The sequence below is a fragment of the Macaca thibetana genome, chromosome X (genome assembly GCF_024542745.1).
Source record: "Macaca thibetana thibetana isolate TM-01 chromosome X, ASM2454274v1, whole genome shotgun sequence".
Classification (NCBI taxonomy): domain Eukaryota; kingdom Metazoa; phylum Chordata; class Mammalia; order Primates; family Cercopithecidae; genus Macaca; species Macaca thibetana.
The window spans coordinates 53527513-53554632 of NC_065598.1; the positions used below are offsets into that span (position 1 = coordinate 53527513).

The 27120-nt window shown below is 41.8% G+C and overlaps 4 protein-coding genes across 36 annotated transcripts in view; 2 read left to right on the forward strand and 2 right to left on the reverse strand.

Moving 5' to 3' along the window:
• Nucleotides 1–27120, forward strand: part of TSR2 (TSR2 ribosome maturation factor) — a 1158091-nt gene that overhangs the window by 810535 nt on the left and 320436 nt on the right. The window contains exon 1 of one of the 32 annotated variants that reach the window (XM_050777082.1): nucleotides 15719–15723. The exons of the other annotated variants lie outside the window; for them this stretch is intronic. The gene's annotated coding sequence lies outside the window, so the exon portion shown is untranslated. Of the gene's footprint in view, nucleotides 1–15718; nucleotides 15724–27120 lie in introns of those variants that run through there. 32 annotated transcript variants of the gene reach the window in all.
• HUWE1 (HECT, UBA and WWE domain containing E3 ubiquitin protein ligase 1) overlaps nucleotides 1–27120 on the reverse strand; it is a 650778-nt gene that overhangs the window by 567536 nt on the left and 56122 nt on the right. The gene's annotated exons all lie outside the window — the stretch shown is intronic.
• The window catches only part of GNL3L (G protein nucleolar 3 like), a 517777-nt gene that overhangs the window by 43165 nt on the left and 447492 nt on the right, over nucleotides 1–27120 (forward strand). The gene's annotated exons all lie outside the window — the stretch shown is intronic.
• The window catches only part of FAM120C (family with sequence similarity 120C), a 120946-nt gene that overhangs the window by 37393 nt on the left and 56433 nt on the right, over nucleotides 1–27120 (reverse strand). For both annotated transcript variants that reach the window (XM_050776857.1, XM_050776856.1), the window contains exons 7-10: nucleotides 26436–26716; nucleotides 25376–25649; nucleotides 24270–24441; nucleotides 15182–15431 (exon numbers count right to left, since the gene is read on the reverse strand). In XM_050776857.1, the coding sequence (XP_050632814.1) occupies nucleotides 15182–15431; nucleotides 24270–24441; nucleotides 25376–25649; nucleotides 26436–26716 (977 nt within the window). The remainder of the gene's footprint in view (nucleotides 1–15181; nucleotides 15432–24269; nucleotides 24442–25375; nucleotides 25650–26435; nucleotides 26717–27120) is intronic.

A 27120-nucleotide genomic window follows, 5' to 3' on the forward strand; every position in this document is an offset into this window, starting at 1 on the left:
GGATTCCATCGCATATGTAGATAAATTTGGGTAGTATTGCCATCTTAACAATATTTTATCTTCTTTTTTTCTAGTCAGAAATCAATAAGAAGGATTTTATCTTATCCATGAACATGGGGTATCTTTCTGTTTACTTAAACCTTTCATAATTTCTTTTAACAGTGTTTTGTAGTTTTCAGTTTGCCTATATCTCAGGCAACTGAGGTATTTTGCCTTTCCTGTCACCAAGATTGTTAACTGTCTCTGACAATACTCTGGGCTTAAGGCTTGTATATTCTCATTTAAAAAAATCCTTTCCTAAAAGAAATAAAACAACCAAAAAAAAATCCCTTTCCTATCTCAAGGTCAGTAAATAATTGCTTAGCTTTTATTCTGCCTTTTATCTTTTTTCACATTTATCTTTATAATTAATCCATCTGGAATGTATGTGAGGCATGGCTCTAAATGGATGTTTTCTCCCCAAATACAAATCCAATTCTCTAAATAATTATTTAAAAAATGCATCTCTTCCTAATTGATTTGTGATGCTTCCTTTAGCATATTTTAAGTTCTAATGTGTCAAGGGTCTTATTCAGTATTATCTGCCCTAAAACAACGAGCTGTCAATTTTTGTGACAATATTACATTATTTTGGTAAGAGTTTATAATATACTTCGGTATGTAATACGGCCAAAACATCTCTTTTTTTCTTTTTCCAATAACAGTCCTGCTGCAGGACCAAGATATAGCTTATTATTATTTTTTGTTACATTTTCTAAGCTACTCTTGTTCATTTGCCTTTCCTGATGGACTTTAGAATTATTCTGTCAAGTGAATGAATACTAGTTCTTATATATCTTTATTCTTGATGTATCAGGATGGCATATGGTTAATCCAAATATCTTGTTATAGCTGAGAGTGAATCCACTGCTTCTTAAAATATTTGCTTCTCAAGAGAGACTCCTCAACTTTACCCATAAACCAAGACGAGAAACTTTGTCCAATTTCACGTTCCATCTCTGGAAAACTGTTGATATTTGAATGAATTGTTGCTAGAAATGATAAAGCCTTGATGCATGCCTCTCCCATTCAGCAGGGCTGCACCTCACCTCCAGAAGCCTGACAGAGTTCTTCAGTGTCCCTCCCTCATAAGTGATGACTATTGTATGTGCAAAGGTTCTGCCCTTCTCAAACTGTATCAACCTTTCCTAGAAGACTCAATTTCACTAGGCCATCTAGGAATCTTTTACCTATTATAGTTCGTGTAAGAAATTGAGGAGTATAGGCTCCTAGCACTCAGTTAGGCTATAGTTCAATGTTCCCACCTGGTGTTTACTTGATATTGCTTGACACTGCAGTATTAAGGATAAGTTAACTTTCATTTAAAATTTAAATTTCCAACCAGACTTTATGCTAATCGTTAAAACTGCATTTTTTTCCTACCATTTTGTCTTCTTAAAAACACAGGAGGCCGGGTGCGGTGGCTCACGCCTGTAATCCCAAAACTTTGAGAGGCCAAGGCGGGCAGATCACCTGAGGTCAGGAGTTCAAGACCAGCCTGGTCAACATGGCGAAACCACGTCTTTACTAAAAATACAGAAATTACCCCAGGTGTGGTGGCGGGCACCTGTAATCCCAGCTACTTGGGATGCTGAGGCAGGAGAATCGCTTGAACCTGGGAGGCAGAAGTTGCAGTGAGCTGAGATTGTGCCACTGCACTCCAGCCTGGGCAACCGAGCGAGACTCTGTCTTGGGGGGAGGGGGGGAAAGAAAAAACCCCTCCCAAGATTAAACCAGGAAGAAGTTGAATCCCTGAACAGACCAATAACAAGTTCTGAAAGTGAGGCAGTAATTAATAGCCTACTAACCAAAAAAAGTCCAGGACCAGACGGGATTCACAGCCAGCCGAATTCTACCAGATGTACGAAGAGGAGCTGGTACCATTCCTTCTGAAATTATTCCAAACAACAGAAAAAGAGGGAATCCTCCCTAACTCATTTTATGAGGCCAGCATCATCCTGATGCCAAAACCTGGCAGAGACACAACAAAAAAAGAAAATTTCAGGCCAATATCCCTGATGATCATCGATGCAAAAATCCTCATAAAATACTGGCAAACCAAATCCAGTAGCACATCAAAAAGCTTATCCACCACGATCAAGTCAGCTTCATTCCTGGGATGCAAGGCTGGTTCAACATATACAAATCAACAAACAAAATCCATCACATAAGCAGAACCAATGACAAAAACCACATGATTATCTCAATAGATGCAGAAAAGGCCTTCAACAAAATTCAACAGCCCTTCATGCTAAAAACTCTCAATAAACTAGGTATTGATGGGACGTATCTCAAAATAATAAGAGCTATTTATGACAAACCAACAGCCAATATCACACTGAATGGGCAAAAACTGGAAACATTCCCTTTGAAAACTGGCACGAGACAGGGATGCCCTCTCTCACCACTCCTGTTCAACATAGTGTTGGAAGTTCTGGCTAGGGCAATCAGGCAAGAGAAAGAAAAAAAGGGTATTCAATTAGGAAAAGAGGAAGTCAAATTGTCCCTGTTTGCAGATGACATGACTGTATATTTAGAAAACCCCATCATCTCAGCCCAAAATATCCTTAAGCTGATAAGCAACTTCAGTAAAGTCTCAGGATACAAAATCAATGTGCAAAAATCACAAACATTCCTATACACCAGTAACAGACAAACAGAGAGCCAAGTCATGAGTGAACTTGCATTCACAATAGCTTCAAAGAGAATAAAATACCTAGGAATCCAACTTACAAGGGATGTGAGAGGACTCCCTTCAAGGAGAAACTAGAACCACTGCTCAGTGGACCTCTTCAAGGAGAACTAGAAACCACTGCTCAGTGAAATAAAAGAGGACACAAACAAATGAAAAAACATTCCATGGCCATGGATAGGAAGAATCAATATTGTGAAAATGGCCATACTGCCCAAGGTAATTTATAGATTCAATGCCATCCCCATCAAGCTACCATTGACTTTCTTCACAGAATTGGAAAAAACTACTTTAAAGTTCATATGGAACCAAAAAGGAGCCCACATAGCCAAGACAATTCTAAGCAAAAAGAACAAAGCTGGAGGCAAACGCTACCTGACTTCAAACTATACTACAAGGCTACAGTAATAACCAGAACAGCATGGTACTGGTACCAAAACAGATGTATAGACCAATGGAACCGAACAGAGGCCTCAGAAATAACACCACACATCTACAACCATCTGATCTTTGGCAAACCTGACAAAAACCAGCAATGGGGATAGGATTCCCTATTTAATAAATAGTGTTGGGAAAACTGGCTAGCCATATGCAGAAAGCTGAAACTGGATCCCTTCCTTACACTTTATGCAAAAATTAACTCAAGATATATTAGAGACTTAAACATAAGACCAAAACCATAAAAACCCAAGAAGAAAACCTAGGCAATACCATTCAGGACACAGACATGGGCAAAGACATCATGACTAAAACACTGAAAGCAATGGCAACAAAGGCCAAAATTGACAAATGGGATCTAATTAAACTAAAGAGCTTCTGCACAGCAAAAGAAACTATCATCAGAATGAACAGGCAACCTACAGAATGAGAGAAAAATTTTGCAATCTACTCATCTGACAAAGGGCTAATACCCAGAATCTACAAAGAACTTAAACAAATTTATAAGAAAAAAACAACCCCATCAAAAAATGGGTGAAGGATATGAACAGACACTTCTTAAAAGAAGACATTTATCCAAGAATGATGGTTTCCAGCTGCATCCATGTCCCTACAAAGGACACAAACTCATCCTTTTTTATGGCTGCATAAAAAAGTCTGTCGGCCGGGCGCGGTGGCTCAAGCCTGTAATCCCAGCACTTTGGGAGGCCGAGACGGGCGGATCACGAGGTCAGGAGATCAAGACCATCCTGGCTAACATGGTGAAACCCCGTCTCTACTAAAAAAAAAAAAAAAAAAAAAAAAACTAGCCGGGCGAGGTGGCGGGCGCCTGTAGTCCCAGCTACTTGGGAGGCTGAGGCAGGAGAATGGCGTAAACCCGGGAGGCGGAGCTTGCAGTGAGCTGAGATCCGGCCACTGCGCTCCAGCCTGGGCGACAGAGCGAGACTCCGTCTCAAAAAAAAAAAAAAAAAAAAAAAAAAAAAAAAATCCAGTCTGTCACTGATGGACGTTTGGGCTGATTCCAAGTCTTTGCTATTGTGAATAGTGCCGCAATAAACATACGTGTGCATGTGTCTTTATAGCAGCATGATTTATAATCCTTTGGGTATATACCCAGTAATCACTTGGACTCGGGAAGGGGAACATCACACACCGGGGCCTATCATGGGGAGGGGGGAGGGATTGCATTGGGAGTTATACCTGATGTAAATGACGAGTTGATGGGTGCTGACAAGTTGATGGGTGCAGCACACCAACATGGCACACGTATACATATGTAACAAACCTGCACGTTATGCACATGTACCCTAGAACTTAAAGTATAATAATAATAATAAATAAAAAAAAAAGAAGACATTTATCCAGCCAACAAATATGAAAAAAAGCTCCTCATTAGTGGTCATTAAAGAAATCAAATCAAAACCACAATGAGATACCATCTCACGCCAGTTAGAATGGTGATCATTAAAAAGTCAGAAAATAACAGATGCTGGAGGCCGGGCGCGGTGGCTCAAGCCTGTAATCCCAGCACTTTGGGAGGCCGAGACGGGCAGATCATGAGGTCAGGAGATCGAGACCATCCTGGCTAACATGGTAAAACCCTGTCTCTACTAAAAAATACAAAAAACTAGCCGGGCAAGGTGGTGGGCGCCTGTAGTCCCAGCTACTCGGGAGCCTGAGGCAGGAGAATGGCGTAAACCTGGGAGGCAGAGCTTGCAGTGAACTGAGATCCGGCCACTGCACTCCAGCCTGGGCGACAGAGCGAGACTCGTCTCAAAAAACAAAACAAAACAAAATAAAACAAAACAAAACAAAATAAAACAAAACAACAGATGCTGGAGAGCATGTGCAGAAATAGGAATGCTTTTATGCTGTTGGTGGGAGTGTAAATTAGTTCAACCATTGTGGAAGACAGTGTGGCGATTCCTCAAGGATCTACAACTAGAAATACCACTTGACCCAGTAATCCCATTACTGGATATATACCTAAAGGATTATAAATCATTCTACTATAAAGAGACAGGCACATGTATGTTTACTGCAGCACTGTTCACAATAGCAAAGACTTGGAACCAACCCAAATGCCCATTAATGATAGACTGGATAAAGACAATGTGGCACATATACACCATGGAATACTATGCAGCCATAAAAAAGGAGGAGTTCATGTCCTTTGTACGGACATGAATGAAGCTGGAAACCATCATTCTCAGCAAACTAACACAAGAACAGAAAACCAAACACTGCATGTTCTCACTCGTAAGTGGGAGTTCAACAACGAGAACACATGGACCCAGGGAGGGGAACATCACACACTGGGGCCTGTTGGAGAGTAGGGGGCTGGGGGAGGGATAGCATTAGGAGAAATACCTAATATAGGTGACAGGTTGATGGGTACAGCAAACCACCACGGCACATGTATACCTGTGTAACAAACCTGCACATTCTGCACATGTACCCCAGAACTTAAAGTACAATAAAAAAATGTAAAAAAAAGAAAGAAAAGAAAAAACACAGGAATTGGGAGTTAGAGACTTGGTGACCTTCTCACTACTCCTTACTAGCTATGTAACCTTTGCAAATCACTGAGTCTGAGATAAACAACACTTACTTTTTCAGCACTATTATGAAGATTGGAAGCACTGTACACAAAGGGCTGACTTAGCACACTGCCAGGTACATATATGTACTCACACTACCTCTTCTTTAGGGTTTTATAAACATTGGGTTATTAATTTTCTTTAGTTTCCCAATTTTTAAATTTATTTTTAATTTTTTGGGTACATAGTAGGTGTTTATATTTATGGGATATGAGATATTTTGGTATAGGAATGCAATGTGTAATAATTGTATCATGGAGAATGGGGTGTCCATCCCCTCAAGCATTTATCATTTGTGTTACAAACAACGCATTTATACTCTTTTATTTCTTTCAAAATGTACAATTAACTTATTATTGACTATAGTCCTCCTGTTGTGCTGTCAAATACTAGGTCTCATTCATTCTTTCTAACTATTGGGTTATTAATTTTACAGGATAATTTCACCCTATACTAATGACTCCAGATATTGCCTCTTCTTTTGGGGTCTTTTAAAAAAGTAATATTTGTATCTTTTTCTCTACATTTAGGCAGCAGGCTACCTACTGCTGTCACTGGGGCTGGAGCTAAGAGTAGATCATACTCCCTGTCTCACTTCCTGTGCTGCTTTTGACCTGTTGTACACTGGAAAATCAGATAATCAAACTGTAAGAAATGCGTCTAAATTAAGAATAAGTAGGTTAGGCCGGGTGCGGTGGCTCACGCCTGTAATCCCAGGACTTTGGGAGGCCAAGGCGGGCAGATCACCTGAGGTCAGGAATTCGAGACCAGCCTGGCCAACATGGTGAAACCCCATCTCTACTAAAAATACAAAAACTAGCTGGGCAAGGTGGCAGGCTCAAAAAAAAGAAAGAATAAGTAGGTTAAATAGGAGGCTAAGGGACTCTCTCCAGTGGGCATATATACAGAACCTATTAGAACAGTCTTTTTTTTCTTTTTTTTTTTTTTGACAGTGTCTCACTCTGTTGCCAGGCTGGAGTGCAGTGACACTATCTCGGCTCACTGCAACCTCCGAAACCCGGGTTCAAGCGATCCTCCCAATTCAGCCTCCTGAGTAGCAGAGACTACAGGTGCATGCCACCACGCCCAGCTAAGCTTTTAAAAATTTTTTCTGTAGAAATGGGGTTTTGCCATGTTGCCCAGGCTGGTCTCAAACTCCTGAGCTCGAGCGATCCACCTGCCTAGGCCTCACAAAGTGCTGGGATTACAGGCATGAGCCACCAAGCCCAGCTAGAACACAGTCTTTATAATGGCTATTATAGGCCAGGCATGGTGGCTCACGCCTATAATCCCAGCACTTTGGGAGGCCAAGGTGGGTGGATCACCTGAGGTCAGGAGTTCGAGACCAGCCTGACCAACATGGTGACCAACATGGTAAAATCCCGTCTCTATTGAAAATACAAAAGTAGCTGGGTGTGGCGGCACATGCCTGTAATCCCAGCTACTTGGGAGGCTGAGGCAGAGAATCACTTGAACCCAGGAGGTGGATGTTGTGGTGAGCCAAAATCGCACCATCGCGCTCCAGCCTGGGCAACAAGAGCAAAACTCCGTCTCAAAATAATAATAATAATAATAATAATAATAGTAATAATAATGGTTATTATAGCTGTTCATAAGCTATTTTTAATTGTTTTTATGTTCCTGGATCTATTCCATATAATGTAGAGAACTAAATAAATGGGAAAATGAGCTACTATATGTATTTTGTTTGTTTTGGTTTTTTTTGTTGTTTTTTTTTTTCCTCGAGACGGAGTTTTGCTCTGTCGCCCAGTCTGGAGTACAGTGGTGCAATCTTGGCTCACTGCAACCTCTGCCTCCCAGATTCAAGCGATTCTCATGCCTCAGCCTCCCAAATAGCTGGGACTAGATAGAGGTGCGTACCACCATGCCCGGCTAATTTTTGTATTTTTAGTAGCAACGGGTTTTCGCCATGTTAGCCAGGCTGGTCTCGAACTCCTGACCTCAGGTGATCCACTTGCCTCAGCCTCACAAAGTGCTGGGATTCCGGGCATGAGCCACCGCGCTGGCCTACTATATATTTTAGAAAGAAGATAAATGAAATGTACAATTCCAGAGTTAATATGGGACAATGTAGGGCTGTGGCCCAGGAACATATTAGGAAGTAGGAAGAGTAAATCTTTATCATTATTCTTTAATAAACAATTTTTTTTTGAGACAGAGTCTCATTTTGTCGCCCAGGCTGGAGTGCAATGGCGCAATCATGGCTCACTGCAGCCTCTGCCTCCTGGGTTCAAGTGATTCTCCTGCCTCAGCCCCCTGAGTAGCTGGGATTACAGGCGTGTGCCACTACTGCCCGGCTAATTTTTGTATTTTTAGTAGAGATAGGGTTTCACCATGTTGGCCAGGTTGGTGTTGAACTCCTTGACCTAAAATGATCCACCCGCCTCAGCCTCCCAAAGTGCTAGGATTACAAGTGTGAGCCACGGTGCTCGGCCTCATTATTCTCATTGGGAAAACTTTGTAAGTCACTAATCTTAATGTTAAGGTGGTTAGGAAATTAGCATATATTGGGGATCTAGTATGTGGTAGGGTCCCTGAATGCATTATCTCAATGTTCAAACTGCTCTGAGAAGTAAAATTATATCCATTTATGGTGAGGAAAGAGATGCTTGGAAAGGCTAAAGTGACATATCCAAGCTGAAAAATGCCAGAACCAGCATTCAAACTAAGGTCTGCCCATTTTGAAAGCTAAGTGCTCTGCAGTTCTCTGGTGACTTGTAGGGCTTGACCTCCCCTTTGCACAAAAACTTACTTTTTTTTAACAATGAGAAAGTGTAACAGAAACTAGAATATCACACATAATCACAGCGATATCTATCAAGTACCTAGGAATTAATTTAAAATGTAGGAGATCTTAATGGAAAAAAATTAACTCTACTAAGACAAAGGAAGAAACCTGGATAAATGGGAGAGGTAAACTATTATCTTTGGATAGGAGGACTTAACATTATAAAGATGTCAAAGCTCCCCAAATTAATCTATAAATTCAATTCAATGACAAAAAAAAAATCCCAACAACATTTTGGTGGAAACTAGACTGATTAAAAATTATATATGGAAGAGTAAGGGCTCCTAAGGTGCAAGGATAGCTAGTATAATTCTCAAAAAAGAAAAGCAAAGAGTGGAGATTTGTTCTGCCTGATATTAAGGCAAATTGCAAACCCTTAATAACTGAAACAATGTGATATTGATGAGGACTCTAATGGGCAATGAAACAAAATAGAATCCATGAATGAACTTATACAGATATAAAAACGTGGTACATAATGGCCAGGCATGGTAGCTCACGCCTGTAATCCCAGCACTTTGGGAGGCAGAGGTGGGTGGATCACTTGAGGTCAGGAGTTCAAGACCAGCCTGGCCAACATGGTGAAACCCTGTCTCTACAAAAATACAAAATTAGCTGGGTGTGGTGGTGCGTGGCTGTAATTCCAGCTACTTGGGAGGCTGAGGCAGGAGAATCGCTTGAACCTGGGAGGTGGAGTTTGCAGTGAGCCGAGATGACGCCACTGCACTCCAGCCTGGGCAACAGAGCGAGACTGTCTAAATAAAAAACCAAACATGGTACATAAGAAAGGTTGGGGAAAGAAAGGATCATTCAATACATCAAGCTGGGAAACTGGCATATTATGCAGAGTAAACAAAGTTAGATCCTTTCTCACAGCATGTACAAAATAAGTATCTACTGTATTAAGGGCCTGATATGGAAGACAACATTATAAAAGTATAAGAAAACATAGAAAAATCTCTTTTTTTTTTTCCTTTCTGAGACGGAGTCTCGCTCTGTCGCCCAGGCTGGAGTGCAGTGGCGCGATCTCGGCTGCCTCCCAGATTCACGCCATTCTCCTGCCTCAGCCTCCCGAGTAGCTGGGACTACAGGCGTCTGCCAACACGCCTGGCTAATTTTTTTTTTTGTATTTTTAGTAGAGACGAGGTTTCACCGTGTTAGCCAGGATGGTCTCAATCTCCTGACCTCGTGATTTGGCCTCCCTAAGTGCTGGGATTACAGGCGTGAGCCACCGCACTTGGCCAGAAAAATAATCTTTATGACTTAGGGGTAGGGGAGAATTTATTAAATAAGACACCAAAACACACATCATAAAGGTACAAAATCATGGGCTGGACAGAACCAAAATAAATACTTCTCAGTGAAGGGAGAAGTATACTGATGTCTGCAATTTACTTGGAAATGCAGTAAAAAAGATGGAAAAATCAATGCCTAGAGACGAATAAATGGACAGTTATATGAAGTAAAGCAAAATGATAAATATTAATTATAGAATCTAGGTGGCAGTTATGAGTGTTCACTGTACTATTATTCTAATTTTTCTATATATATGAAATTATAATGGTTGGCAAAAATTTGCCCACTTTCTGGCTGGGCATGGTGGCTCATGTCTGTAATCCTAGCACTTTGGGAGGCCAAAATGGGAGGATTGCTTGAGCCCAGGAGTTTAAGACTAGTCTGGGCAACATAGTGGGAGCCTGTCTCTAAAAAAAAAAAAAAAAAAAACTTTAAAAAATTATCTGGGCATGGCCAGGTGCAGTGGCTCATGCCTGTAGTCACAGCACTTTGGGAGGCTGAGGCGGGCGGATCACTTGAGGTCAGGAGTTCGACACCAGCCTGGCCAACATGGAGAAACCCCATCTCTACTAAAAATACAAAAATTAGCCAGGCGTGGTGGTGGGCCCCTGTAATCCCAGCTACTCGGGAGGCTGAGGCAGGAGAATCACTTGAACCCAGGAGGCGGAGGTTGCAGCGAGCTGAGATTGAGCCACTGCACTCCAGACTGGGCTATAGAGCGAGACTCCGTCTCTAAATAAATAAATAAATAAATAAATAAGCAAGCAAGCAAGCTGGGCATGATGGCATGTGCTATAGTCCCAGCTACTTAGAAGACTGAGCAAGTGAGCAGGAGGATCACTTGAGCTCAGGATGTTGAGTCTGCAATGAGCCGTGACTGTGCCACTCAACTCCAGCCTTGGTGACAGAGCAAGATCCTGTCTCCAAGAAAAGTAACTTGCCCACTTTTACCACTCCTATTCAACATAGTACTGGAAGTCCCAGCCAAAGCAATCAGGAAAGAGAAAAAAATATAAGACATCCAAATTGGAAAAGAGAAAGAGAAAGTGAAATTATTCCTGTTTGCTGATGATATCATCTTATATCTAGAAAACCCTAAAGAATCCTCCAAAAGACTCCTAGATTTGATAAATGAACCCAGTAAAGTGTCAGGATACAAAATCAATGTACAAAAAACAGTAGCATTTCTATATACCAGTAACGATCAAGCTGAGAACCAAATCAAGAAGTCAATCCCATTTACAATAGCTACAAAAAAACTCCACCTAGGAATATATTTAACCAAGGAGGTAAAGGATCTCTACGAGGAAAACTACAAAACACAGATGAAAGAAATTATATATGACATAAAGAAATGGATAAACAATTCATACCCATAGATCAGAAGACTCAATATTGTGAAAATAACCATACTGTCCAAAGTAATCTACAGATTAAATGTAATTCCTATCAAAATACCAACATAATTTTTCACAGAATTAGAGAAAACAATCCTAAAATTCATATGGAGTCAAAAAAGAGCTTAAGTAGCCAAAACAATACTAAACAAAAAGAACAAAGCCGGAGGCATCACATTACCTGACTTCAAACTACACTACAAGGCTGCAGTAACTAAGACAGCATGGTACTGGTATAAAAATAGACACACAGATCAATGGAACAGAATAGAGAACTCAGAAATAAAGCCACATACCTACAGCCAATTGATCTTCAATGAAGTTGACAAAACACATACTGGGGAAAGAACACCTTTTTAATGGTACTGAGATAGCTGGTTAGCTACATGCAGAAGAATGAAACTGGGCCCCTATTTCTCACCACATATGAAAATCAATTCAAGATGGGCTGGGTGTGGTGGCTTATGCCTGTAATCCCAGTACTTTGGGAGGCTGAGGTGGGTAGATCACCTGAGGTCAGGAGTTCGAGACTGGCCTGGACAACACAATGAAACCCTGTCTCTACTAAAAATACAAAACTTAGCAGGGCGGGGTAGTACACACCTGTAATTCCAGCTACTGGAGAGGCTGAGGCAGGAGAATCGCTTGAACCCGAGAGGCAGAGGTTGTAGTGAGCCAAGACTGTGCCACTGCACTCCAGCCTAGGCAACAGAGTGAGACTCCACTCAAAAAAAAAAAAAAAAAAAAAAAAAAGCTGGGTGCAGTGGCTCATGCCTGTAATCCCGGAACTTTGGGAGGCTGAGACAGGCGGATCACCTGAGGTCAGGAGTTTGAGACCAGCCTGACCAACATGGAGAAACCCCATCTCTACTAAAAATACAAAATTAGGGCTGGGCGCGGTGGCTCACCTGAGGTCAAGAGTTCAAGACCAGCCTGGTCAACATGGTAAAACCCCATCTCTACTAAAATAAAAAATTAGCCGGGTGTGGTAGCGTGCACCTGTAATCCCAGTTACTCGGAAGGCTGAGGCAGGAGAACTGCTTGAGCCTGGGAGGCTGAGGTTGCAGTGAGCCAAGATCACGCCACTGTACTCCAGCCTGGGCAACACAGCTATACTCCATCTCAAAAAAAATAAAATAAAATAAATAAATAAATAAAAACCTCAAAAGCAAATGCAACAAAACCAAAAATAGACAAATGGGCATAAAGGAAAAAGCTCCTGCACAGCAAAAGAAATAACAGAGTAAACAAACAACCTGCAGAATGAAAGAAAGTATTTGCAAAATATGCATCCAACAACCACAACAAAAATGCTTGCACCTGTATGTTTATTGCAGTACTATTTGCAATAGCAAAGGTATGGGATCAACCTAAATGTTCATCAATGAATGAATGATTAAAGAAAGTGATACACACACACACACACTGGAGTACTATTCAACCATCAAAAAGAATGAAATCATGTCTTTTGCAGCAACATGGATGGAACTAGAGGCCATTGTCTTAAGTGAAATAACTCAGAAAGTCAAGTACCACATGCTCTCACTTGTAAGTGGGAGGTAAATAATGTGTGCACATGGACACAGACAGTGGAATAATACACATTGGGGACTCAGAAGGGTGGGAAGGGGGTGAGGGATTGAAAATTACTTAATGGGTACAATGTATACTATTTGAGTGACGGCTACGTGAAAAGCCCAGGCTTCACCACTATACAATATATCCATGTGACAAAAGGACACCTGTACCCCTTAAATCTATGAAAATAAAGTTTTGTTTTTGTTTTTGTTTTGAGACAGAGTCTCGCTCTGTCACCCAGACTAGAGTGCCGTGGCACAATCTCGGCTCACTGCAACCTCTGCCTCCAGGGTTCAAGTGATCCTTCCTCCTCCCAAGTAGCTGGGACCACAGGCGTGCAGCACCACACCCAGCTAATTTTTGTATTTTTAGTAGAGACGGGGTTTTGCCATGTTGGCCAGGCTGGTCTTTAACTCCTGGCCTCAAGTGATCCACCCACCTCTGCCTCCCAAAGTGCTGGGGTTACAGGTGTGAGCCACCGCACCCGGCCTAATTTTGTTTGTTTTTTTGAGACAGAGTCTCACTCTGTTGCCCAGGCTGGAGTGCAGCGGCACAATGTCTGATCACTGCAACCTCTGTCTGCTGGGTTCAAGCGATTCTCCTGCCTCAGCCTCCCACATAGCTGGGATTACAAGCACCTGCCACCATGTCTGGCTAATTTTGTATTTTTTTTTCTTTTTCTTTGCATAGATGGGGTTTCACCATGCTGTCCAGGCTGGTCTTGAACTCCTGGCCTCAAGTGATCTGCCCACCTTGGCCTCCCAAAGTGCTAGGATTACAGGTGTGAGCCACCACGCTCAGCCAAGTTAAATTTTTAAAAGGCTTGTAAAAACGAAATACTTCTGGTAAACAAAGAACACTATATATAAAGTTTAAACAAATTGTGACTGACTGGAAAAGATACTTGATACACAAGCATAGACACATGCATGCACACTGAAATATAGAAAAAATATTTGCTACATGTGTACCTGAGAGTATACACAAACATATCTGACAAAGAACTTCTGTAATCAGCAAAATAAGACAAGTAACCTAATAAAAAATTTGCAAGACAAATAAAGAAGTACTTCAGAGAATGAGAAAACTCAAATGGCTAATAAGTATAAAAACAGAAGATCAACCTCCTCTGTAGTCAAATGCAAATTAAAATTAAAGATACTACTTGAAAATACTAGATTGGCAAAAATTAAGAAGTTTTATGATATTAGTACTGGCAATAATATGAGGAAATGAAACACGTATTGTTCACAGGAATATAAATTGGTGCAGCTATAATCTAGAGCAATTTGGCAGTATTTAGTGAAAAAGCTACATGCATATTTTACAGGATCCAGAAATTCTACTTCTCAGTATATACTTTAAACTGACTCAGGAATACAAAGAGGCATAGACATCTATGAAGAAATCCCTTGCAGCACTATTTGTAATAATAACCAAAGAACTGGAAACAATTATCTATCAATCAATAAATAAAATGCTGTGATATTAGTATTTGATAGAACACAACCCAACAGTGAAGAGGAATTATTAATATATGAATACGGACAGACCTCAAAAATAATATTGAGTGAAAAAAAGAAACAGGCTGGGCGGGGTGTCTCATGCCTGTAATCCCAGCACTTTGGGAGGCCAAGGTGGACGGATCACCTAAGGTCAGGAGTTCGAGATCAGCCTGGCCAACATGGTGAAACCCCATCTCTACTAAAAATACAAAATTAGCCAGGCATGGTGGCACATGCCTGCAATTCCAGCTACTTGGGAGGCTGAGGCAGGAGAATCACTTGAACCTAGGAGGTGGAGATTGCAGTGAGCGAAGATTGTGCCATTGCACTCCAGCCTGGGTAACAAGAGTGAAACTCCGTCTCAATAAAAAAGGGAAAAAAAAAGAAACAATGAGATGTACAGCACAATATAATTCATGCCATAAAAGGAAAAAATTTTACCCATAGAAAACACCATAGACTGTGCATGAATATATGTATGTCTAAATAAATATATGGAAGATGGCTTGGAAGGACACACATCAAATACCCAAGAGTAGATGACTATGGGTGAATAAAAGAAGGAAACTGGATCAGGGACGAGGACTGAACAAGACAAAAACTAAACTATAATCAAATATAAAAGAGGAGTCATGCATGGACTGATATGACCAAGGATCATAAACTGAGGAGGCTGTCTGAACAATCATTTTCGGTGTTTCTGGAGCATAAGCCAAACACAAAATAAAAATTTCCTCACCTTGAAATACCATAAAAGCAGATGCTTAAAGGAAATATTTAAAAAGTAAAAGAGAAAGAACTGGCCGCCTGCCTGTCAAGTAGCTTACCGGAGTACACAACACATGAGCAGCAGATGGGTGGGGACATTAGCTGGATTGAGCATACTGGGAGTGTCTGACTTCATACAGGCCAGGAAGGCTCGCATCCTTCTGTTCTTGTCTTCAACTGCTTTGCCTAGCCAGAGCTTCTTGAGGTTTGGGCAAGTCCATTCCCGAAATGTCAGTGCAGACACCAGCTCAGGGGTTTGAGGTGACTTCCCTTTATAGGCAGACCACTCTTTAAGGATCACTGAAGGAACTGGAAAACAGAAATTGAGGAAAAAGAGGCTCTAGAGAATCTCTTAGCATTTCTACAGCTAGCCACAGGACATTGACAGGCTCCATCGCATTTCAACTCCTAATTTTCTGTCACAATAATTTTTATTTTTAGCAGCAGGAATAGTACATGTTTATGAAGTGCTTGATATGCAAGTACTTTATATATATTATCTCATTTACTCCTCACAAAAATCCTGAGTGGGAACTATTATGATACATTATCACAAAACAAAATGCTCATTTTGCAGATAAAGAAATCAAGGGGCCGGGGGTGGTGGTTTACACGTTTAATCCCAGCAATTTGGGAGGCTGAGGCAGGAGGATCGCTTGAGCCCAGGAGTATAAGACCAGCCTGGGCAAGATGGAGAGATCCCACCTCCACAGAAAGTTTAAAAATTAGCTGGGTGTGGTGGCACGTGCCTGTAGTTCCAGCTACTTGGGAGGCTGAGGCAGGAGTATCCCTTGAGCCTAGGAGTTTGAGGCAGCAGTGAGCTATGATCTTCCCACTGCACTCCAGCCTGGGTGACAGAGTGAAATCCTGTCTCTAAAAATAAAATAAAATAAAATAAAAAGGCCAGGCGTGGTGGCTCATGCCTGTAATCCCAGCATTTTGGGAGGCTGAGGTGGGCAGATCACTTGAGGTCAGGAGTTCAAGACCAGCCTGGCCAATATGGTGAAACCTCGTCTCTACAAAAACAAAACAAAACAAAAAAACCAAAAAACAAAATTAGCCAGGCATAGTGGCGGGTGCCTGTAATCCCAGCTACTCTGGAGGCAGAGGCAGGAGAATCGCTTGAACCTGGGAGGCGGAGATTGCAGTAAGCCAAGATCAAGTCACCACACTGCAGCCTGGGCGACAGAGCGAGACTTTGTCTGAAAAAAAAAAAAAAAAGTAACTTGGAGAAATAAATCAAGGTCCAATGTCACACATTTCTTAGTTACTCTGAATCTTATTTTTTCAGTAGATGCACGAGGCTAGGCAAGGAAAGAAGCACAAAGAAGAATTATGTAAATATCTGGCTTTATAATACACAATGAGATACCCCAAAAGACATTAAGATATTTCACAAAATTCTTGAAAAAATCAACATCTTTCAGATTTACAAAGGCAGGCTGGGCGCAGTGGCTCACGGCTGTAATCCCAGTACCTTGGGAGGCTGAGGTGGGCAGATCACCTGAGGTCAGGAGTTCAAGACCAGCCTGACCAACATGGAGAAACCCCGTCTCTACTAAAAATACAAAATTAGCTGGGCGTGGTGGCGCATGCTTGTAATCCCAGCTACTCGGGAGGCTGAGGCAGGAGAATCACTTGAACTTGGGAGGCGGAGATTGCAGTGAGCCGAGATCGTGCCATTGCACTCCAGCCTGGGCAACAAGAGCAAAACTCCATCTCAAAAGAAAAAAAAAAAGATTTACAAAGGCATAACAGAGCAGGAAAACGTGGCTTCTATATATTTCTACTCCACCTCAGATTCCTCAGCTATGGCCTCCCTCTTCTATTTGAGATGTCAAGCATCTATTCAGCCACCCAAGCAAGAGACTTGGAAATCATTCCAAAGCCTTCTTTCTTTTCCATGTCCTACACATCTGGTTATTAACAAAGTCTTGCTGATTCTACCTCCTTATAATCCCTTCTAACTGTCCTGTTTTCTCTTTCACAGCAGCAGTTCAAATATTATCTTTGACCTGACAAGAGTCTCAAGACTGTTTCTACCTTTATCCTGTTTGGTCTCCCTCACACCCATGCTCCACAACCACTAGAATGTTCTTATTTAAACAAATTTTTTAGTTTGAAATAATTATAGATTCACAGGAAGTTGCAAAGATAGTAGAGAGAGGTCCTGTGTACCCTTCGCCCAGTTTCTCCAATGGTGCTATCTCTTAAATAATTATAATACAACGTCAAAGCCAGGAAAGTGACATTGGTACAATGTAAGTGTGTAGTTCTATGTTGTATGGATTTGTGTAACCACCACCGCAATCAAGATACAGAACAAACCCATAACCACGAAGATTTTCATTGTGCCAACCCTTTACAGTCACAAACAATGACTTCCAGCACCATCCCTAACTTACGGAAACCACTAATCTATTGTCCATCTACAATTTTTTCATTTTGAGGACATCATATAAGTGGAATTATATAGTATACGACCTTTTGAAACTGGCATTGGCCGGGCGTGGTGGCTCACACCTGTAATCGCAGCACTTTGGGAGGCTGAGGCAGGCGGATCACCTGAGGTTGGGAGTTTGAGACCAGCCCGATCGACATGGAGAAACCCTGTCTCTACTAAAACTACAAAATTAGCTGGGTGTGGTGGCACATGCCTGTAATCCCAGCTACTCGGGAGGCTGAGGCAGGAGAATCACTTGAACCCAGGAGGCGGAGGTTGCAATGAGCCAAGATTGCACCATTGGACTCCAGCTTGGGCAACAAAAGTGAAATTCCATCTTAAAAAAAAAAAAGAACCTGGCATTTTCACTCAGCATGTGCCCTTAAGATCCATCCATGTTGTTGCATGTATCAATAGTTCATTCTGTTTTTTTTACTGAGTAGTATTCCATGGCATGGATGTACCACAGTTTAATCATTCACCCACTGAAGCATATCTGGGTTGCTTCCAGTTTGGGGGTTATAATGCTGTCTTGTGAATATGTTCCTGCATGAAAATAAGTCTTCAATATAAATGCCCAAGAGTGTAAGTGCTGAGTTGTATAAGTCTATTTTTAGTTTTGAAAGAAAATGACAAATTATTTTCCAGAATGGCAGTACCATTTTACATTCCTGCCAGCATTTATGAGTGATCCAGCTTCTCTGCATCCTCTCCGGGATATGGTGTTATCACTATTATTCACCTTTGCCGTTTTGGTAAGTATGTAGTGATATTTCATTGTGGTTTTAATTTGTATTTTTCTAATGGCTGCTATGTTGAACATCTTTTCATGTCTTTGCCATATGTATATCTTCTTCAGTGAAATGTCTGTGCATGTCTTTTGCCAATTTTCTAATTCAATTGTTTTTGTTATGTTCAGTTTTGAGAGTTCTTTATATATTTTAGATACTAGTATAGATATGTGGTACTTGTTCAACTATGGATGTCCAGTTGATCTAACACCATTTATATAAAAAACAAACAACAACAACAACAACAAAAAACTATCCTTCCTCCAATGAAGTGCTTTTGCAGCTTTGTCAAAAATCAGTTTGCTGGCCAGGCATGATGGCTCACACCTGTAATCCCAGTTGAGGCTGAGGCAGAATTGCTTGAGCCTGGGAGGCAGAGGTTGCAGTGAGCGGAGATCGTGCCACTGTGCTCCAGCCTGGGCAATAGAGCGAGACTCTGTCTCAAAAAAAAAAAAAAAAAAAAAAAGCAGTACTCATATGGGACTATTTCTGGATGCCCTGTTGTATTCCATTGATCTATGTGTCAATACCTCTGCCTATAATCTTTTTTTTTTTTTTTTTTTTTTTTTTTTTTTTTTTTTTTTAAGACAGGGTCTCACTCTGACACCCAGACTACAGTGCAGTGGAGTGATCTCAGCTCACTGCAACCTCTACCCACCAGGCTCAAGTGATCCTCTCACCTCAGCCTCCTGAGGAGCTGGGACCACAGGTAATACACCACCACACCTGGCTATACATATTTTTTGTATTTTTAGTAGAGATGGGGTCTCTCCATGTTGCCCAGGCTGGTCTCGAATTCCTGAGCTCAAGGGATCCACCCACCTTGGCCTCCCAAAGTGCTGGGATTACAAGCGTGAGCCACCATGCCTGGCCTACAATCTTAATTACTGTAGCTACCTAGTAAGTCTTACAATCAGGTTCAGCAATTGCTTTCAACTTATTCTTCCTTTTCAAAAATCATTTTAGCTAGTTTAATTCCTTTGTCTTTCCACATAAACATTAGAGTCATCTTGTCTATATTTACAAAGAATCTTGCTGGGATTTGGATAGGAATTGCATCACACCTGTGTTATCAATTTGGGGAGAACTGACATCTTTACTATGTTGAGTTTTCTAATCCATGAACATCTGTATCTCCCCATTTATTTAGATCTTTGATTTCTTTCATCAGCATTTTGTGACTTTCAGCATACAGACTTTGAACACCTTTTGTTAAATTTTTAACTATTTCATTTTCTTTGGAAGGACTGTAAATGGTCTTGTACTTTGTTTCAGTTCCACATATTCATTGTTAGTATATATAGAAAGGTAATCAATTTTTATATATTTATCTTGTATCCTGCAACCTTAACAAATTCACTTATTAGTTCCAAGAGTTTTGTTGTAGATTCCTTGTGATTTTCTACATAGACTGACTATATACCACCTGCAATTACAGTTTTATTTCTTCCTTACTGATGTCTATGTCTTCTATTTCATTTTCTTGCCTTACTGGTCTGGCTAAAACTTCTAGTACTATGTTGAAGAGCAGTGGAAAGAGTAGACATTCTAGCCTTCTTCCTGATTTTAGAAGAAAAACATCTTTCACCATTAAGTACAGTTGATCCTTGAACACAAGTTTGAGCTACACAGGTCCACTTATGCAGAAATTTTTTTCAACCAAACACTGACAGAAAACACAGAATTCACATGATGCCAAACCCACGTATATAGGGGGCCAACTTTTCATATACACAGGTTCTGCAGGGCCTACCTACTGTGGGACTTGATTATGAGTGAATTTTAGTATATGTGGGGGTCCTGGAACCAATCCCCCATGTATGGCAAGGAATGACTCTATGTTAGCTGTAGGTTCTTTGTAGATATTCTTTATCTTGAGGAAGTTCCCCTCTGTTCTTAGTTTCCTGATAGTTCTTATCATGAATGAGTGTTGAATTTTGTCAAATGCTTTTTCTGCATCCATTGATATAATCACATGATTTTTCTTCTTTAGCCTGTTTATTTAGTGGATTATATTTATAGATTTTTCAAATATTGAACAAGTCTTAAAACAATGGAATAAATCCTACTTGGCCTTGGCCAGGGCATGTAATTCATTCTATATATAGCTGAATTCCCCTGGCTGATATTTCATTAAGAATTTTTGCATCCATATTGTCTTAGTCAATTTGGGCTGCTATAACAAAGTACCACAGACTAGGAGGCTTATAAACAACAGAAATTGATTTCTTACAATTGTGGAGGCTGGGAAGTCTAAGATCAAGGTATTGGCAGAGACATTTGGTGAGAACCTGCTTCCTGGTTTGCAGATGGCTGTCTTCTCATTGTATCCTCATATAGTGGAGAGTAGAAAGAGCTATCTGGGGTTCCTTTTATAAGGGCACTAATCTCATTCATGAAGGTTCCATACTCATGACCTAATTACCTCCCAAAGGCCCCATCTCCTAATAGCATCACATTGGGGGTTAGGATTTCAACATATGAATTGCGGGGGACAGGAACACTCAATCCATAACATATATTGACGAAGGATACTGGTCTGAAGTGTTGTTTTTATGTACTCCCTTTTCTTTTTAAGAGATGAGATGGCCAGGCGCAGTGGCTCACGCCTGCAATCCCAGCACTTTGGGAGGCCGAGGCAGGCGGATCATGAGGTCGGGAGATCGAGACCATCCTGGCTAACACGGTAAAACCCCGTCTCTACTAAAAATACAAAAAATTAGCCAGGCGTGGTGGCGGGTGCCTGTAGTCCCAGCTACTCAGGAGGCTGAGGCAGGAGAATGGTGTGAACCTGGGAGGTGGAGCTTGCAGTGAGCCGAGATCATTCCATTGCACTCCAGCCAGCAAGACTCCGTCTCAAAAAAAAAAGAGATCTTACTCTGTTACCCAGGCTGGAGTGCAATGGAGTGATCACAGCCCACTGCAGCCTCAAACTCCTGGATACAAGCAATCCTCTGGCCTCAGCCTGTGAAACAGCTGGGACTACAGGTATGCACCATGCTCAGCAATATTAAATAATTTTTTTTTTTTTTTTAGTGATGGAGTCTCACTATGTTGCCCAGGCTGGTCTCAAACCCCTGGCCTCAAGCATCTTCCCGCTTGGGCCTCCCTAGGTATTGAGATTACAGACGTGAGCCACCATGCCTGGCCCAGGTATCTTTTTTGATATAATGATTTATTTCCCTTTGAATGTATAACCAGTAGTGCGATTGCTAGATCGAATGGTAGTTCATTTTTTAGTTCTTTGGGAAAACTTTGTATTACTTTCTATAAAGGTTGTACTAATTTACATTCCTACCAACAGTATAGAAACATCCCCTTTTCTCTGCATTCTTGCCAACATCTGTTGGTTTTAGACTTGGTTCACTGCATCCTCCACCACCCAGGTTCATGCGATTCTCATGCCTCAGCCCCACTCCCCTTCTCGCCACCCTCCACCCCCTCGAGAAGCTAGGATTACAAGTGTGTGCCGCCATGCCCAGCTAATTTATTGTGTTTTTAGTAGAGACGGGTTTCGTCATGTTGGCCAGGCTGGTCTCAAACTCCTGGCCTCATGTGATCTGCCCGCCTCAGCCTCCCAAAGTGCTTGGATTACAGGCATGAGCCACTGCACCCAGCTCATTGTGTTTTAAAAGCCTTTCTCTGATAGCTAGTGATGCTGAGTATTTTTTCATATATTTGTTGGCCACTTGTATGTCTTCTTTTGTAAAATGTCTGTTCTTGTCCTTTGCCTACTTTTTAATGGGGTTATTCGCTTTTTTCTTGTTGAGTTCCTTGTAGATTCTGAATATTAGCCCTTTGTCCAATGCATAGCTTGCAAATATTTTTCCCATTCTGTAGGCTATTTACTCTGTTGATTGTTTCTTTTGATATGCAAAAGTCAAACATGTTTATAACTGTTTATCAAAGCATTTTTATGGTGGTTGTTGTGAAATCCTTGTCAGATAATCAAACTTCTATCATCTCTATGTTCATTTTCTTTTCTTGAGGTCTGAATTTGATATCTTTCTGGTCCTAGGTATGATGAGAAATTTTCCACTGAAAACGACATTTTGGGTATTATTTTAAAAGACTCTGGATCTTACTTAAACCTTGTGTATCAGTAGGCCTTTTCTGACCCTACTATGGTGGGTGAAGGGGGATACTGTGTCATTATTGACAGGTGAAAGTGGAAGTCCTGGCTCCCCACTTGACCTTGACCCTCCCTAGCAGGAGCAGGTAGGGGCACCTCATTACAGCCTGGGTAAGTATGGAAGTCTAGGTTCTTCATTTGGCCTTTGCTGGGAGGGCTGGAGGTAGACCAGTTTTCCTGTGGTATTTGGGTGGAGTACAGAGATTATTATTTTAAAATCTTTGTGTTGTTAGGTTGTTCCTTTCTGGTCCTTTGGCCAGAGAAAGTAGGTTTTGTGGGAGGCTTATACTGGTCTGCAGCTGTTGACATTTATGGGCTGCCAGTTTGTCCCACACCCAGTCTGGAATATGTGAGGCAAAAAAAAATTCAGGGAACTCACCACTGCACCACTGTGTCATTCCTTGGGCCCCAAGATTTCTACTTTCTAGTGTCTTGTGCTTGTTTTATGAATAATGTCCTGGGCTTTTAGTTGTACTTAGCATGAGGACTAAGGAAAAGTACATCTGATCAACTCTATCTTCCCAGAAACAGAGAAATGTTCTTTTGAACACACTAATTTGACTATGGCACTGTGTAGCTTAAAATACTTCAGTGTCTCCAACTACCTACAGGTTCAAATCCCAAAACAAAAAAATCACGGAAGAGAGACTGTTAGATACACCTCTATGTTCCCAAAGCCCAGTATGGTTCTTTCTTTTTGTATGTGAGACAGGGTCTCCTGTCACCCAGGCTGGAGTGCAGTGGCACGATCACAGCTCACTGCAGCCTCAACCTCCCAGGGTCAAGCAATCCTCCCACCTCAGCCCTACAAGTAGCTGGGACTAGAGGCACATGCCACCATGCCCAGCTAATTTTTTTTTTTTTTTTTTTCTGAGATGGAGTTTCACTCTTGTTGCCCAGGCTGGAGTGCAATGGCACGATCTCAGCTCACCACAATCTCCGCCTCCTGAGTTCAAGCGATTCTCCTGCCTCAGCCTCCCGAGTAGCTAGGATTACAGGCATGCGCCACCACGCCTGGCTAATTTTGTATTTTTGGTAGAAAGGGGGTTTCTCCATGTTGGTCAGGCTGGTCTCAAACTCCCGACCTCAGGAAATCCACTCGCCTCGGCCTCCCAAAGTGCTGGGATTACAGGCATGAGCCACTGCACCTGGCCTGTTTTTTTTTTTTCTTTTTTTCTTTTTTTTTTTTTTGAGACAGGGTCTCACTCTGTCACCCAGGCTGGAGTACAGTAACGTGATCAGGGCTCACTGCAGTCTTGACCTCCCAGACTCAATCAATTCTCCCATCTCAGCCCCCCAAGTAGCTGGGACTACACGTGTACACAACCATGCCTAATTTTTTAGATTTTTAGTAGAGGCGGAGTTTCTCCATGGTGCCCAGGCTGGTCTTGAACTCCTGGACTCAAGTGATCTATTCGCCTCGGCCCCACAAAGTACTGCGATTACAGGCATGAGGCACAGCGCCCGACATTTTTTCTAGTGATGGAGTCTTGCCATGTTGCCCAGGCTGGTCTTGAATTCCTGAGCTTAAGTGATCTGCCTGCCTTGGCCTCCCAAAGTGCTGGGATTACAGGTATTTATAAGTAGTAGTCACTCTAAATGTTTGATAATTGCAGAATTGGGGCTTAAGTTAATGTGTTCCCAGTATCAGTATGCATTTTGTTGAATGTTACATTTTCTTAAAGACTACTGCATAGCCAAAGGTACCCAATGTGCCTGAACAGACATATCTGCTCTGTGTCAAGTGCTGAGAGAATTGTCATAGCTAGAACTACACTTACCTTCCACAGGTAGCCGCCGTCGCATGGCCAAGCGTTCCATTTTCCTCTGTGTCTCTGCCAGACTAAAAAGAACTCCATATACATATTGACGAGCTGACCGGAATAAGAGAGCAGCTGGAGGCAGCTCCATGTTACACTCATCCTCAATACATACGGGAATCTTAATTTCACCCTAACAAGAGAACATTCCAGGGAAAAGGAAAAAATGAGTTACCTCAAGGTTTAGAACTGAGCTGAGAAGAACCAATAATAAACTGTAGCCTCTGTGGCCTATCCACTAAATTTTTTATTTGTATTTAGACAGAGTTTCATACTAAAAAGAAGCTGTAACAAGCTTAGCTGATTGCAGCTAACTTATAAGCTATATTTCATTTTGAAAGTTTCAACGGACCGGCACGGTGGCTCAAGCCTGTAATCCCAGCACTTTGAGAGGCTGAGGTGGGCGGATCACCTGAGGTCAGGAGTTCAAGACCAGGTGAAATCCCGTTTCTACTACAAATACAAAAAGTTAGTCAGGCATGGTGGCGGGCACCTGTAGTCCCAGCTACTCAGGAGGCTGAGGCAGGAGAATCGCTTGAACCTGGGAGGCAGAGGTTGCAGTGAGCCAATATCGTGCCACTGCACTCCAGCTTGGGCAACAGAGCGAGACTCTGTCTCAAAAAATAAAATAAAATAAAGTCTCAACAATGACTATAGCTAACGAATGGGGAAAGTCCACGTTAGGCATTTTGCTGGAGGATGGATATGTAAAAGACCGGAGGAGGGGAACAGCTTTGCAGAAGTAGAAAAAGAAATAAGGAAAAGGGCATAAAGCCTCTTGGACTGTGTTCATCCCTAGAACCAGATTCCACCAACTTGGTGCATTATCTACTTCAAAATCTCACAATTACACTTATCTATTAGGGGCCTCATTTACCACATAGTCCCAACTCCTGCTAGTCTGGCCTCACCTAAGGCCTTAGTGTGATGAGGGGCCCACTGCATATGGCCTTCTTTTTCTAACTTCATATACCAATGATCAGAATGTTCTCTGGTAACACACAGTCCTAGGAAGTAGGAAGTACAGTGTTAAGAGCAGGGAGGTAGGTGCTGATGTGCTGCCTCACCTTAGTGAGGACATGGTAGATATATGGGTACATGAGACCCCGCCGGTGTCTGTGTTCAGCAACTCGCAAGACTTCTGGAGCTACTGGAGGTAAGGGTGGAATGGTGATATCCATGTGGTTCCTCGTAGACATAGACAGCAGAGATGGGATGTGGGGCTCACCATCACCTAGGCTCGCTTCTGAAACTCCAGTATCAACAGGCTGTGCCCAGGACCCTCTGTCACGATTGGGATTTCCCCACTCAGGCTGGTGCTGAAATGCTTCTGTGATATGACTAAAAAATTTAGAAAGACAGTGTCAAACAAAAAAAGGGAGATTGATAAAGATATTCCTACTTAAGATGCCTGTTCTGGACCCAAGGGGTCTCACAAACCCTTTGGAGGCCAGGACACTGGGTTAGCACTGGACTGGTACTTTTCCTCTCAATGGCCATTACTGACTTCCTAGCTTCTTTCATCTGACACCAACCAAAGTGATCAAAAGTCATGGTAATCACTCTGGACCCTTTATACCTTGTAAGAGGCCATGTTTAGAGTTTGCTTATGTTTTAAGAAAATAATCACAATTACAACCTCAAAGCAGCTCTGTTTCCCAGGAATAATCTGCTTAGAGGAATAATCTGCCAACAAATGGGCTAGCACAAATCCCACTGTTTTAATCCTCAGAACCCTGTCTTAGTTACTAAGCAATGTAATTGCTTACTCAACGATTCCACTATTTCCACTCTATAAATGCTTTTCTTTTTTTGACATTTAATCTACCCTCCTCACAAATTAAGAAATGACAGCCACAATACCCATACGAAGGCGTCCTTAACTAGCTACTATGCTGCCTTTTACCTTAGTTGCCTGGGTGTTTGAAAATTATCATCTGCACAGGGCCAAATAAGCATGAAGTGGGCAAGCATAGAAAACGTTTTCCTGCTTTGCTTTCCTAAGAGCAAAACACTACAGAGGAAAGCCAGGAATTACACTTCCCCACACCCTCCACCCATCTAACAAGCAAAATAACATAGATGCCTCAGAAATCTATTTCCTTAGGTGTCTACAGAGATACTTACTCAGAGCTAGCTCCATTTGGCTCATCACCATCAGAGGAAGAGGAGTGGGAAGAGTCTGGTCCCAAAGGAGGTGAGGCTTTAGAAGGCAGGTAATTGGGAAACTGGGATGCAGAAGAGTCATAGGAGACAGCCCAATTGGCAAAGGGGTTGGTCTGCAGCATGGGATCCTCAGAAAAAGCATGGGATTCCCCCAAAGCATGGGAGGAGAAGAGAAGAGATGAGCTGGGTCCCACTGGGAATGGTGGTGGATATTTCACTTTCTGGGGCACTTGGTGAGAAAACTAAACGATAAAACAGACAGAAAAGCTATTTAACATTTTATAATGCTCCAAGATGGCTCCCTCAGAAGTTGTGACACAGTGGATGATGCCAGTAGTGGAGACTGTTGAGATACAAAGTACCTACTTAATAATGAGAAATGATTCTAACAGTGATGTATGAACAGAATCCTCCACAGGCAGGACAATGAACAGTTGAAGTCTCCTAGAACTATTCTCTGATATTAGCTAATTTATTTTCACAATGACTAGTGGTTACTGATTTGGATGCTTTCTTTGCATAGTGTTCCAGCCGTAAGTTGAGAAGGTAATGTAGTATACATAGCCTTGACAGTGTAATAACTCTGAATCACCCTAACTCCTCAGATTATAAAAATCAGGAAGCAACCTGAGTCTAATGCTATCAA